Source organism: Bombina bombina, chromosome 6, assembly GCF_027579735.1.
Source record: "Bombina bombina isolate aBomBom1 chromosome 6, aBomBom1.pri, whole genome shotgun sequence".
Taxonomy (NCBI): Eukaryota; Metazoa; Chordata; class Amphibia; order Anura; family Bombinatoridae; genus Bombina; species Bombina bombina.
The window spans coordinates 348556670-348570262 of NC_069504.1; the positions used below are offsets into that span (position 1 = coordinate 348556670).

General features: G+C 37.5%; 1 protein-coding gene across 3 annotated transcripts in view; it reads right to left on the reverse strand.

The window, feature by feature from the left end:
- Positions 1 to 13593, reverse strand: part of SLC17A8 (solute carrier family 17 member 8) — a 136022-nt gene that overhangs the window by 77371 nt on the left and 45058 nt on the right. For 2 of the 3 annotated variants that reach the window (XM_053719818.1, XM_053719817.1), the window contains exons 2-3: positions 10244 to 10500; positions 5869 to 5983 (exon numbers count right to left, since the gene is read on the reverse strand). In XM_053719818.1, the coding sequence (XP_053575793.1) occupies positions 5869 to 5983; positions 10244 to 10500 (372 nt within the window). Of the gene's footprint in view, positions 1 to 5868; positions 5988 to 10243; positions 10501 to 13593 lie in introns of all 3 variants that reach the window. The other variant, XM_053719816.1, reaches the window with a different exon arrangement.

Genomic DNA, 13593 nt, shown 5'->3' on the forward strand with positions numbered 1-13593 from the left:
GGTGCCAATAATTTTGTCCAGTCCATTTTTGGAGTTTTGGGTGAAATGTGTCAGATTTGGCTTTTTTTCTCCACTTTTCATACAATACAAACAAAATAAATAAACATGCAAATGCCTAAACATTTGTAATTGCAACAATTTTTTTCTGGACGAAGTGGTGCATTATCTGACAGAAGGTGCCAATATTTTTGGCCATGACTATATATATATATATATATATATATATATATATATATATATATATGTATATATATATATATATATATATATATATATATATGTATATATATATATATATATATATATATATATATATATATATATATATATATATATATATGTGTGTGTTAAGAGCCCGTGATAAGGGATGTAGTAGCGCTGGTTGTAAAGAGAAAATGGTAAACACAATTATTATGTGTGATTAGATAACAAATGGAATACAGAATACACAGCAAATCAAACACCATATAAAAGAAACACTATAAAATTGAGTGGAAAGCTGAATTCTAAATGTCCCAGATGCTTGACCACTTATATGTTGTATATACACAATTGTAGAATTCGAGACTTGGGGTATGGGTGGAATGCAAACTTACAAAAAAGAACCTCAATCGTATGAGGTAAGGAAACAGCACATCAGGAAATCCCTCTCGGTAGATTAGGCTTGGCCCCTTAGGGTATAGGGGAAACTTCCAACAGCAAGCTTGTCTTTTTCCCTGCTGCTTTCCCGGATATAGGTGAAACTTCAGGGGGTTAAAGCCCTTTTTCCTCGGCCTCTTTCAGTGTGGATCCTGCTTTTTCCTGATACGGACTGTCAATGTCTTTCCTTTTAGGAAAGTTTAGGAGAGTTTCAACACAGAGTTCTAGGGTCGAGAAGTGCAAAAATGTCTGCCCTAGGGAGCAGGTGCGTCAAATTTGGTGTTATCGCTCTCACACTCTCTCATACTGGTCATTGGAAGTTCAACATGGCACTTCCTGGCAAAGAACTCTCTGAGGATCGGCAAAAAATAATTGTTGCTCTACATAAAGATGGCCTAGGCTATGAGAAGATTGCCAAAACCCTAAAACTGAGCTGCAGCATGGTGGGCAAGACCATACAGCGGGTTCACAGGACAGGTTCCACTCAGAGCAGACCTCGCCATGGTCGACCACTGAAGTTGAGTGCACATGCTCAGCGTCATATCCAGAAGTTGTCTTTGGGAAATATAAGTATGAGTGCTGCCAGCATTGCTGCAGATGTTGAAGGGGTGGAGGGTCAGCCTGTCAGTGCTCAGACCATACGCCACACAGTGCATCAAATTGGTCTGCATGGCTGTCATCCCAGAAGGAAGCCTCTTCTAAAGATGATGCACAAGAAAGCCCGCAAACAGTTTGCTGAAGACAAGCAGACTAAGGACATGAATTACTGGAACCATGTCCTGTGATCTGATGAGACCAAGATAAACTTATTTGGTTCAGATGGTGTCAAGCGTGTGTGGCGGCAAACAGGTGAGGAGTACACAGGAGTCTTGCCTACAGTCAAGCATTTGATGGGAGTGTCATGGTCTGGGCCTGCATGAGTGCTGCTGGCACTGGGAAGCTACAGTTCATTGAGGGAACCATGAATGCCAACTTGTACTGTGACATACTGAAGCAGAGCATGATCCCCTCCCTTCGGAGACTGGGCAACAGGGCAGTATCCCAACATGATAACGACCCCAAACACACCTCCAAGACGACTACTGCCTTGCTAAAGAAGCTGAGGGTAAAGGTGATGTACTGGCCAAGCATGTCTCCAGACCTAAACGCTATTGAGCATCTGTGGGGCATCCTCAAACGGAAGGTGGGGGAGCGCAAGGTCTCTAATATCCACCAGCTCCGTGATGTCATCATGGAGGAGTGGAAGAGGAGTCCAGTGGCAACCTGTGAAGATCTGGTGAACTCCATACCCAAGAGGGTTAAGGCAGTGCTGGAAAATAATGGTGCCCACACAAAATATTGACACTTTGGGCCCAATTTGGCCATATTCACTTAGGGGTGTATTTACTTTTGTTGCCAACAGTTTAGACAATAATGGCTGTGTGTTGAGTTATTTTGAGGGGACAGCAAATTTACACTGTTATACAGGCTGTACAGTCACTACTTTACATTGTAGCAAAGTGTCATTTATTCAGTGTTGTCACATGAAAAGATACAATAAAATATTTACGAAAATGTGAGGGGTGTACTCACTTTTGTGTTATACTGTATATATATATATATATATATATATATATATATATATATATATATATGTATGTGGTGGTTCTAAAAGGCTTTAGGTAGGTTTCTGGATACTCCATAAAACATAATACATTATATATTTTTATGTTCTTGCTATTTTTGTTTTATGATACATTTGAGAATCTGACCATGTGAAATCTTTAATGTGAATAAGTTTATCTGGATCAGGAAGTGCAACTGTTACAATGTTCAATCATTTTAGCAGTAATATTATTGTGACAGATGATTGGCACTTACCAATAATGGAAAACACATATCAGAAGGTTTGATGTGGCCTAAAATATATGATTTATCTTAATAAAAAAGTCAAATTTTACCCAAAACACTTGAAAAGGGTTTTACTTAGCTTATGGTGCTTGTTCAGAGAAGTGAAAAAGGACTTGTGATCTAAGAAAACAAGCTAAATCATTTCATTAGTTGAATTGTTATTTTGGAAAGCGTAATACTTTTCATAAAAAGACATTAAAGTCAAAAAAATTTCATAAATTTAATTTCATAATTAAAATAGAGCATGCAGGTTTAATAGAATTTATTATCACATTTACTGCATTATTTTGGCATAATTTGTTGAAATGTTCACAACAGTACAATAATAAAATGCTTTAAAGTATTATAGTATTTTATTTCTGTACTTTTATGACCCTTTAACATAAGCTATTTAAGAGGCAGTGAGCAATTTAAACGCAGCCTGTACTAATTGAATACAACCGTTGCTACAAGACCAGCTTTGTCTTCCTAAAAATAAACTGATCTGCATACGTGTTTTTTCCTTATTCGTTAATTTTATAGATGTATTCCCTTGGATTCTCACCTAAAATGACAGGACTTTGGGCTAGTTTAATATTGGTGTGGTAAAGTTAGGGTGCACAATATTTAAATCCTATGACTAAGCGCTGATAGAAGTGCGAAACTAGTCAGGATTGCCTTTATCCTAGACCCCTGCATGTCATTTGCATATTTCATGCGTTTTTAATCTCTTTTCCAATATTCATTTTCTTATCCCCTTCGAGTGCTCAGGAATCTCATTTTTTTATTTAAATATTGCTCCCACATTAACTACCACTCATATTACATGTTGAAAGTAAATGTGAACGAGCAAGCACAATCGCATTTTACGCTTGTCGGGTTAACATGACTGTTGACCTTGCGTAAAAAATAAGAGTTAAAAAAGTTGCACCAAACACAACATAAATGCATTAAAATATACAGTTGAGCTTATATATACACTACCTGATAAAAATGATTCACATAAATATTTAAAAAAAAACCTGTTATAATGGTTCAAAGGTATATGGTACATGACAAGGTGTTTGAATGGAAAGGCATAATATATATACAGTATATATATATATATATATATATATATATATATATATATATATATATATATATATATATATATATATGTACATACATACATATACATGACTAATATATATATATATATATACATGTATTTATGTATTTATATATGTATATACATACATATATACACATATAAACACATATATATATATATATATATATATATATATATATATATATATATATATATATATAGACATATACACTTTGCAGCCCTTTCTACTCAAATACCTGAAAACATGAGAATTAATTTTATTCTTATGTATGTATGTACTGTAAATATTTTACATTACAATGTTCTTCACATAGGGGAAAATGTTCTAAGTATTTTTAAATATATATTCCTATATATATATATGTAAATATCTATATATCTATACATGTATACATGAATGTATTTATATACGTATAGAAATATATTTATAAAACATTTATATATATATATATATATATATATATATATATATATACTGTATATATATATATACCATTCCTCCATACAGAATCTCTCCAGATCTGTCAAATGTTAAGGTTGACGCTGGTGGACTCTCTTCAGTTCACCCCACAGATTTTCTAAGGTGTTCAAGTCAGGGGGCTGGGATGACCAAGGCAGGACCTTAATTTTGTGGTCAGTAAACCTTTTCTGAGCAGATTTTGATGTATGTTTGGATCATTGTCCGGCTGGAAGATCCAACCACAGCCCATTTTAACCTTTCTGGCTGAGGCAGTCAGGTGTTCATTTAATATTGGTTAATATTTGATAGAGTCCATGATGCCATGTATCAAAATGTAACAAAATGTCCAGGTACTCTGGCAGAAAAACAGCCCCAAAACATTAAAGAACCACCACCATATTTAACAGTGGGCATGAGGTAATTTTCCACATGGCTACCTCTCTGTGTGCGCCAAACCCACCTCTGGTGTTTATTGCCAAAAAGCTCTGTTTTGGTTAAATCTGATCATAGAACCATTTGAAGTTCCAGTAGTGTCTGGCAAACTGAAGACACTTGCGTTTGTTTTTGGATGACAGTAGAGGCTTTTTTTTTAAACCCTTCCAAACAACTTGTGGTGATGTAGGTGACGTCAGATTTTAGTTTTGGAGACTTTCTGACCAAAATACACAACTAACTTCTGCAATTTTCCAGCTGTGATCCTTGGATATATTTTGGCCACTTAAACCATCCTCTTCACAGTGCGTTGAAACAATATAGACACACGTCCTCTTCCAGGTTGATTTATAACAATTTCAGTTAACTTAACTACTTAATTATTGCCCTGATGGTGGAAATTACAACAACCTTTTGCTGCATATCACAGCTATATTCCTTGGTCTTACCCATTGTGATGAATGACTAAGGGAATTTGGCCTATGTGTTGCCTCATATTTATACCCCTGTGAAACAGGAAGTGATGGATGAACAATTTCCTGTTCCTGGTCACCCAGGTGTACTAAAAATTTTAAAATGGGAATATACTTCAAATATATTTTTTTTCATATGAATTCATAGGGGTGCCAATAATATTTAACAAAGATATTATGTTTTGGATAAACCTGTGTTGTGTTTGCATTTGTTTGATATCCATGAGAGCAAACTACTTATGTGTATTTTTTCAACAAAAGATCACAAGGGTGCCAATATTAGTGTAGGGTATTATATATATATATATATATATATATATATATATATATATATATATATATATATATATATATATATATATATATATATTTGAAAATAAATAGAACAGTTTCTTCTATGTGAAGTACATTGGAATGTAGAATATTAATAACTCCCATCAGTTATAGCGCACTTTGTTAAATGCGGTTGGGTTAGTGCGCAAGCTATAGGTGAGGTCTTTGGGGAGAAAAAGTTAACACAGTCAAAATCTCTGAAGTTTAGCTGTTAGTGCACGTAGGGTTCATAAACAGTTTACTTTCAACAGTATTAGCACTCGAAAGAAAGTGCAAATTACTGCTCCACTTGTAATCTGGCCCTTTATATACTATTTCTTTACTTGCTCCAGCAATTGATCAATGCTAATTTGGGTGCCATCTGACTATAACCTATTGTGTTTTTGATTATGACTGTTATCTTTGTTTGAAATGTTTGGTTTCTAGTGTATATGGTTATGAAGCTAAATAAAAGGGATATATATTTTTTAAAAATCAATACAATAAATATAACATAATATTTTTTTTTTTAAATTAACAAAAAAAACATTACAGGAAAATAACAATACCTATTGGCAGCAAGTTTGTTTGCAATGAACCCTCCAGGGATCTGGGTCACAATGTATCCCCAGAAAAATGAACCATGGATTAGGCCAACTGTTTCTGGATCCCAGTTGAATTGTGCTTTCTGTAGAGAACATTGTAAATGCAATTAAAGATGGCGCACAGCACAAGATAAAATAATTGTTTTGTAATAATTACAAATAAACACCTAGATTACGAGTTTTGCGTTAGAGGCTATACGGGGCTAACGAGCAGTTTTGTCTCACCGCTCACTTACCTGCAGCGCTGGTATTACGGGTTTTTACAAACCCGGCGTTAAAAGGCAAGAAGTGAGCGTTGAGCAAAATTTTGCTCATTACCGCACTCCAATACCAGCGCTGCTTAAGTCAGCGGTGAGGTGATCATACGTCCTCGTGCACGATTTCCGCATAGGAATCAACGGGGAGAGCCGGCTGAAAAAAGTCTAACACCTGCCAAAAAGCAGCGTAAAACTCCTTAACGCAGCCCCATTGATTCCTATGGGGAAATGAAATTTATGTCTACACCTAACACCCTAACATGAACCACGAGTCTAAACACCCCTAATCTTACACTTATTAACCCCTAATATGCCGCCCCAACATCGCCGACACCTGCATTATATTTATTAACCCCTAATCTGCCGCCCCAGACATTTATTAACCCCTAATCTGCATCCCATAGATTGCTATTCCCTTAGAATTCTATCAGCCAATCAGAATTAAGGTAGGAAAAATCCTATTGGCTGATGCAATCAGCCAATAGGATTGAGCTTGCATTCTATTGGCTGTTCCAATCAGCCAATAGAATGCAAGCTCAATCCTATTGGCTGATTGGATCAGCCAATAGGATTGAACTTCAATCCTATTGGCTGATTGCATCAGCCAATAGGATTTTTTCTACCTTAATTCCGATTGGCTGATAGAATTCTATCAGCCAATCGGAATCTAAGGGATGCCATCTTGGATGACGTCACTTAAAGGTACCTTAATTCGTCTTTAGTCGTTGGATGAAGAGGATGCTCCACGTCGGATGTCTTGAAGATGGACCTGCTCCGCGCTGGATGGATGAAGATAGAAGATGCCGTCTGGATGAAGACTTCTGCCCATCTGGAGGACCACTTCGCCCGGCTTGGATGAAGACTTCTCCCGGCTTCGTTGAGGACTTCGGCCCGGTTGGATGAAGACTTCTGCCGCTTCCTTGAGGATGAATGTCTGGTCTTCAGAACTGTAAGTCGATCTTCAGGGGGTTAGTGTTAGGTTTTTTTAAGGGTGTATTGGGTGGGTTTTATTTTTAGGTTAGGGCCGCAAAAGAGCTAACTGCCCTAAGGCAATGCCCATCCAAATGCCCTTTTCAGGGCAATGGGGAGCTTAGGTTTTTTTGTTAGGATTTTATATGGGGCGTTGGTTGTGTGGGTGGTGGGTTTTACTGTTGGGGGGTTGTTTGTATTTTTTTTTACAGGTAAAAGAGCTGATTACTTTGGGGCAATGCCCCGCAAAAGGCCCTTTTAAGGGCTATTGGTAGTTTAGTTTAGGCTAGGGTTTTTTTTATTTTGGGGGGGCTTTTTTTATTTTGATAGGGCTATTAGATTAGGTGTAATTAGTTTAAATATCTGTAATTTGTTTATTATTTTCTGTAATTTAGTGTTTGTTTGTTTTTGTATTTAATTTAATTTAGGTAATTGTATTTAATTTAGTAAATTGATTTAATTATAGTGTAGTGTTAGGTGTTAGTGTAACTTAGGTTAGGTTTTATTTTACAGGTACTTTTGTATTTATTTTAGCTAGGTAGTTATTAAATAGTTAATAACTATTTAATAACTATTCTACCTAGTTAAAATAAATACAAAGTTGCCTGTAAAATAAAAATAAACCCTAAGCTAGCTACAATGTAACTATTAGTTATATTGTAGCTAGCTTAGGGTTTATTTTATAGGTAAGTATTTAGTTTTAAATAGGAATAATGTAGTTAATTATAGTAATTTTATTTAAATTTATTTAAATTATATTTAAGTTAGGGGGTGTTAGGGTTAGGGTAAGACTTAGGTTTAGGGGTTAATACATTTAGTATATTGGCGGCGGCATTGGGGGCGGCAGATTAGGGGTTAATAAGTGTAGGTAAGTGGCGGCAACATTGGGGGCGGCAGATTAGGGGTTAATAAATATAATGTAGGTGTCGGCGATGTTGGGGGCAGCAAATTAGGGGTTAGGGGCAGCAGATTAGGGGTTCATTCATCTTTAGTCGTCGGAAGAAGAGGATGCTCCGCGTCAAATGTCTTGAAGATGGAGCCGCTCCGCGTCGGATGGATGAAGATAGAGGATACCGTCTGGATGAAGACTTCTGCCTGTCTGGAGGACCACTTCGCCCGGCTTGGATGAAGACTTCTCCCGGCTTCGTTGAGGACTTCGGCCCGGTTGGATGAAGACTTCTGCCACTTCCTTGAGGATGGATGTCCGGTCTTCAGAACTGTAAGTCGATCTTCAGGGGGTTAGTGTTAGGTTTTTTTAAAGGTGTATTGGGTGGGTTTTATTTTTAGGTTAGGGACTTTGGGCCGCAAAAGAGCTAACTGCCCTTTTAAGGGCAATGCCCATCCAAATGCCCTTTTCAGGGCAATGGGGAGCTTAGGTTTTTTAAGATAGTATTTTATTTGGGGGGTTGGTTGTGCGATTGTTGGGTTTTACTGTTGGGGGTTGTTTGTATTTTTTTTTTACAGGTAAAAGAGCTGATTTCTTTGGGGCAATGCCCCGCAAAAGGCCCTTTTAAGGGCTATTGATAGTTTAGTTTAGGCTAGGGTTTTTTTTTTAATTTGGGGGGCTTTTTTATTTTGATAGGCTATTAGATTAGGTGTAATTAGTTTAAAAATCTTGTAATTTGTTTATTATTTTCTGTAATTTAGTGGAGGGGGTTTTGTACTTTAGCTAATTTAATTTAATTTATTTAATTGTTGTTAATTTAGTTAATTTATTTAATTATAATGTAGTGTTAGGTGTTAGTGTAACTTAGGTTAGGTTTTATTTTACAGGTACTTTTGTATTTATTTTAGCTAGGTAGTTAGTAAATAGTTAATAACTATTTAGTAACTATTCTACCTAGTTAAAATAAATACAAACTTGCCTGTAATATAAAAATAAACCCTAAGATAGCTACAATGTAAGTATTAGTTATATTGTATATAGCTTAGGGTTTATTTTATAGGTAAGTATTTAGTTTTAAATAGGAATAATTTAGTTATTAATAGTAAGTTTTATTTAGATTTATTGTAATTATATTTAAGTTAGGGGGTGTTAGGGTTAGACTTAGGTTTATGGGTTAATACATTTAGTATAGTGGTGGCGGCAGATTAGGGGTTAATAAATGTAGGTAGGTGGCAGCAATGTTAGGGACGGCAGATTAGTGGTTAATAATATTTAACTAATGTTTGCGAGGCAGGAGTGCGGCGGTTTAGGGGTTAATATGTATATTATAGTGGCAGCTATGTTGGGGGCGGCAGATTAGGGGTTAATAAGTGTAGGTAGGTTGCGGCGACATTAGGGGCGGCAGATTAGGGGTTAATAAATATAATGTAGGTGTCAGCGATGTTGGGGGCAGCAGATTAGGGGTTCATAAATATAATGTAGGTGGCGGCGGTGTCAGGAGCGGCAGACTAGGGGTTAAAAAATTTATTTTAGTGTTTGCAATGCAGGAGGGCCTCGGTTTGTAGTTAATAGGTAGTTCATGGGTGTTAGTGTACTTTTTAGCACTTAAATTATGAGTTTTATGTTACGGTGTTGTACCATAAAACTCTTAACTACTGACATATATGTGTTAGGACTCTTGACAGGGTAGGGTGTACCGCTCACTGTTTGGCCTCCAAGGACAGACTCGTAATACCGGCGCTATGGAAGTCCCATAGAAAAAAGACTTTACGAAGTTTACGTAAGTCATTTTGCGGTAAGGCCAAAGAAGTGTGTGGTGCCCCTAAATCTGCAAGACTCGTAATAGCTGCGGTAGTAAAAAAGCAGCGTTAGGACCTCTTAACGCTGCTTTTTTACCCTAAAGCACAACTCGTAATCTAGCCAAAAGTTAACTTGATTGCTTACATCTTTATAACCATTATATTTACTAAACCTGAAACTGGCTCATACAAGTGGCCAAGATAGCACCTGAAAGGATTATTTGATACATACAGTAGATAGTAACATAGCATTATTTGATGTTTGAGTAATTTCAAATGACGTTACAATTTTTACTTTTTAATCAGCTGTTTTATAATGATGTATTATCTAATTAAAAGCATCATGATAATTATGTTAATTAGAATGAGCCATATAATGCACAATACAATATCTATAAGCTCTGATGAGAAATAGATACAACTGTGACCTACCTGAATTTCTGGTTTCCCACTGACATAGACTGTGTTGTTATTCACCATTTCAACAATCGCCACTCCAAGATTACATCTAATTCCAAAGGAAATGCAGAAACCCAAGCCACTCATAATTGCAATGATGTATCGTTTAGGTAGTCCACAACAGTAGCAGTCAAATCTTGGGGGATTATGAGTTGGGGCTTGTACTGGCCTCCCATCCTCATCCAGTTCTATATTTTCTTCCTCAATGTTTGTTCCATCAATTTTCCTGAATGAAAACAAAGACATATTTTGTAACTTATAATGGTATAAGGATTTGTGGTCTTTGTCAAGTCAGATGATAATTTTACTGCTTCAAATCTCTGTTTTTTGATCAACAGGTTCATGATTTAGTAATCCCATTAAGCCAACATGGCCAGAGTTTCCTATATTTTTTGTAAATAAGCCAAGCCTATGGGTTGTCTAAGAATCCCTATGTTTCCATTGGAAGTAATTTAGAAATGTCTATGTACTCTTTAATTCCTACCAATCTTGTTGAGTGACATCTGCGAACATTTCTAAAGTATTGTTGCCAGTATTCAACTATACAGTGTAGATTTTAGCAGGCTATCCACTAAAATCTATACAAAAATAAAGGGCAATTAAATGTCACATTTTTTTAAGTTCCCTGACTGGCATCTACATTTAAAGCGACAGGAAAATCAAAATTAAACTTGCATGATTCAGATAGAGCATATAATTTAAAGATTATTTTAAATGTACTTCTATATTCAAATGTACTTTGTTCTCTTGGTATCCTTGTTGAACAAGAATACGCACATATCCTACACTAGCTGGAGCTTGCTGCTGATTGGTACCTGCACACATATGTCTCCTTTGATTGGCCAACTTGATGTGATCAGTTAGCTACTAGTATTGCAATGCTGTCTCTTCAGCAATGGATACCAAGAGTATAAATCAAATTTGATAATAGAAGTACATTGAAAAGTTGTTTAAAATTGTATCTGTCTGAATCATGAAAGAAAAATGTGGGGTTTCCTGACCCTTTAAATTCCTCCTATGGTGGAGGCGGAGCCTGGAAGAGCTGAGAAATGGCTGCTTAAGTGTGGAGCTCCAGGCAGTACAAAGCTTGAAAAAGGCTATCAGGCTATAAAGGCAGCAGATGAAGGGACTTTAAGCCACCACAACAAAAACCGGAGAGCAGGGGTCAATCTGTGTGAAGGAGATGGGGCAGCAGTGAGTGGTAACGCTTTTCCAAGACAGCATGTCAGACGGAACTGCTTACTGCACAGAACGGAGATTAATGGCGGTAATCCACGTGGAATGACAGCGGGCGCTGAAAGGAGCTCAATACAGCAACCAAAAGGTACAACTAAGGGGGACAACTTGTGGATAGCGCAAATAGCCATATGAGGGAAGAGGCCCGGCAGCGGGAGGCCACTACCTAACGAGGGGCAAATTAACAGCACACAGTATAAAACAGGCGCCATTGTTATATGCAGGGACAAGCAGAAAAACAGCAGCGCTAACAGTCCCCAGACCTCAGGCCCCCTTTGGAAAGTGTATGCAACCACAACTCTGACAAGTTGATATAACAAGAGGACATGAGACCAAGTGGGTAACGGAGGATGTGTAAGCTCAGTGCCCTCCAAACAAATTAAGTCTATATAGAACAGAGGCGCAAGCTACATGAAAACAAGCTACACGTGCTCATAGACTGCGGCCTACTCTTACCTCAAACACATAAAAGAGCTGGATACTAGAGAAGCACACTGCATGAGAGATAGTACCTTTAACATAAAAATCAAGAAGCATTACGTATAAGGAAAGAAGGTGCTATCTGAATTGAGAGTGTAGTAAGCTGCATAGTTGCTAGGAGGAGTGAACTTGAGAGCAGTGGAGGAGTATTAATATGGCAGCTAAGAGGAATACAAAGGCCACGCCATTAGGCAATCAAACTACAGCTCCTATATTCTTTAAAACTGGTAGAAGTGAGAGATCCCCAGAACAACTTTCACCCAGATCTGATGGGGGACATGCTGATATAATGGCTGATGCTCCGGAGTCAAGCACCCAAACCCCGCTAACGAGGGCCGATTTAGATCACTTGGTGTCAAAACAAGACATCGCCATTAATTTTGAGAAACTTCTGGAGAAAATGGAAACGTTACAAAACACAGTTACCAGTAGCTTGAATGATCTTAAACAAGAGATGGGAGAACTTGGCTCTAGAGTTAACACGCTTGAAGAGAATGGGGATACTTTGGCAGAGGGCTTAAACGATGTAGTAACCCAGTCGAATGCTCAGCGACAAGACATAGAAGATATCTATGACAAGCTGGAAGATCTGGAAAATAGGAGTCGCCGCTGTAACATAAGGTAGAAAGGCGTCCCAGAAGCGGTGACTCCTAAGGATCTGAATAATTACTTAACCAGCTTGTTCCAAGGAATAACGGGGAGTGAAGATGAAAAAAAATTCCAAATGGAACGGGCTCATAGAGCATTACGACCTAAACCTAAGGGTGAGGAACCACCACATGATATCATTATCAAGATGCTTAAATACCAGGAGAAAGAGGAAATTCTGATGGCAGCTAGGAGAAATCCTACATTTAAACATCAGGGAAATGTGGTGCAATTTTTTCAGGACTTGTGCTTAAGGACCTTGCAGAGACGGGGTGCCCTTAGACCCCTTACTACGCAACTACGGAAGGCCCAAATACCATATAGATGGGGCTTCCCTCTTGCTTTGCACATAACCTGGGAAAATAAACTGATGTCCATCAAAGAGCCGGAGGAAATGCCAGACATCTGCAGAAGATTGAAATTAGATATTCCAGATCTATCACAACAGCAGGCTCCAGCAAGAAAAGAGGAGAGAGAGAGACCACCTTTCCAGAGGAAGTGGGCCAAAGTACCAGAAAAGAAATGGAAAACTTGAGTTACTCGAGATCATCTTATACTACAGATCGAGAGAAAGAAGAAGATAGCGGCACAGGAAGGGGGTGAGAGGTGCCCCGAACTTACTGTAAAGTTTACAGTCTTTCATAATAGGAGGACAAGAGTTAGAGACTCAAGGACATTTCCAGTCATCGGACAGATGAGTATAAGTTTATGTTGTATAAAGTGTTAATAGTGATATAGGATACTGTAGCGATAACGGTAAGGTTATTTTATTTGCTCCATATGTAAGTGCTTAAAACCAAGGGGTTAAAATGTGAACTGTTGCAAAAGAACTAGCCACACAAGGTGGTGACGGACACTTTAACAGACTCTAAGTGAAATTCTTTTGTGCAGACATTTATTTGTGCTCTCGTTATCCTGGCTGACCGCCAATGTGAGTCCAACAGAGGATGGTCAG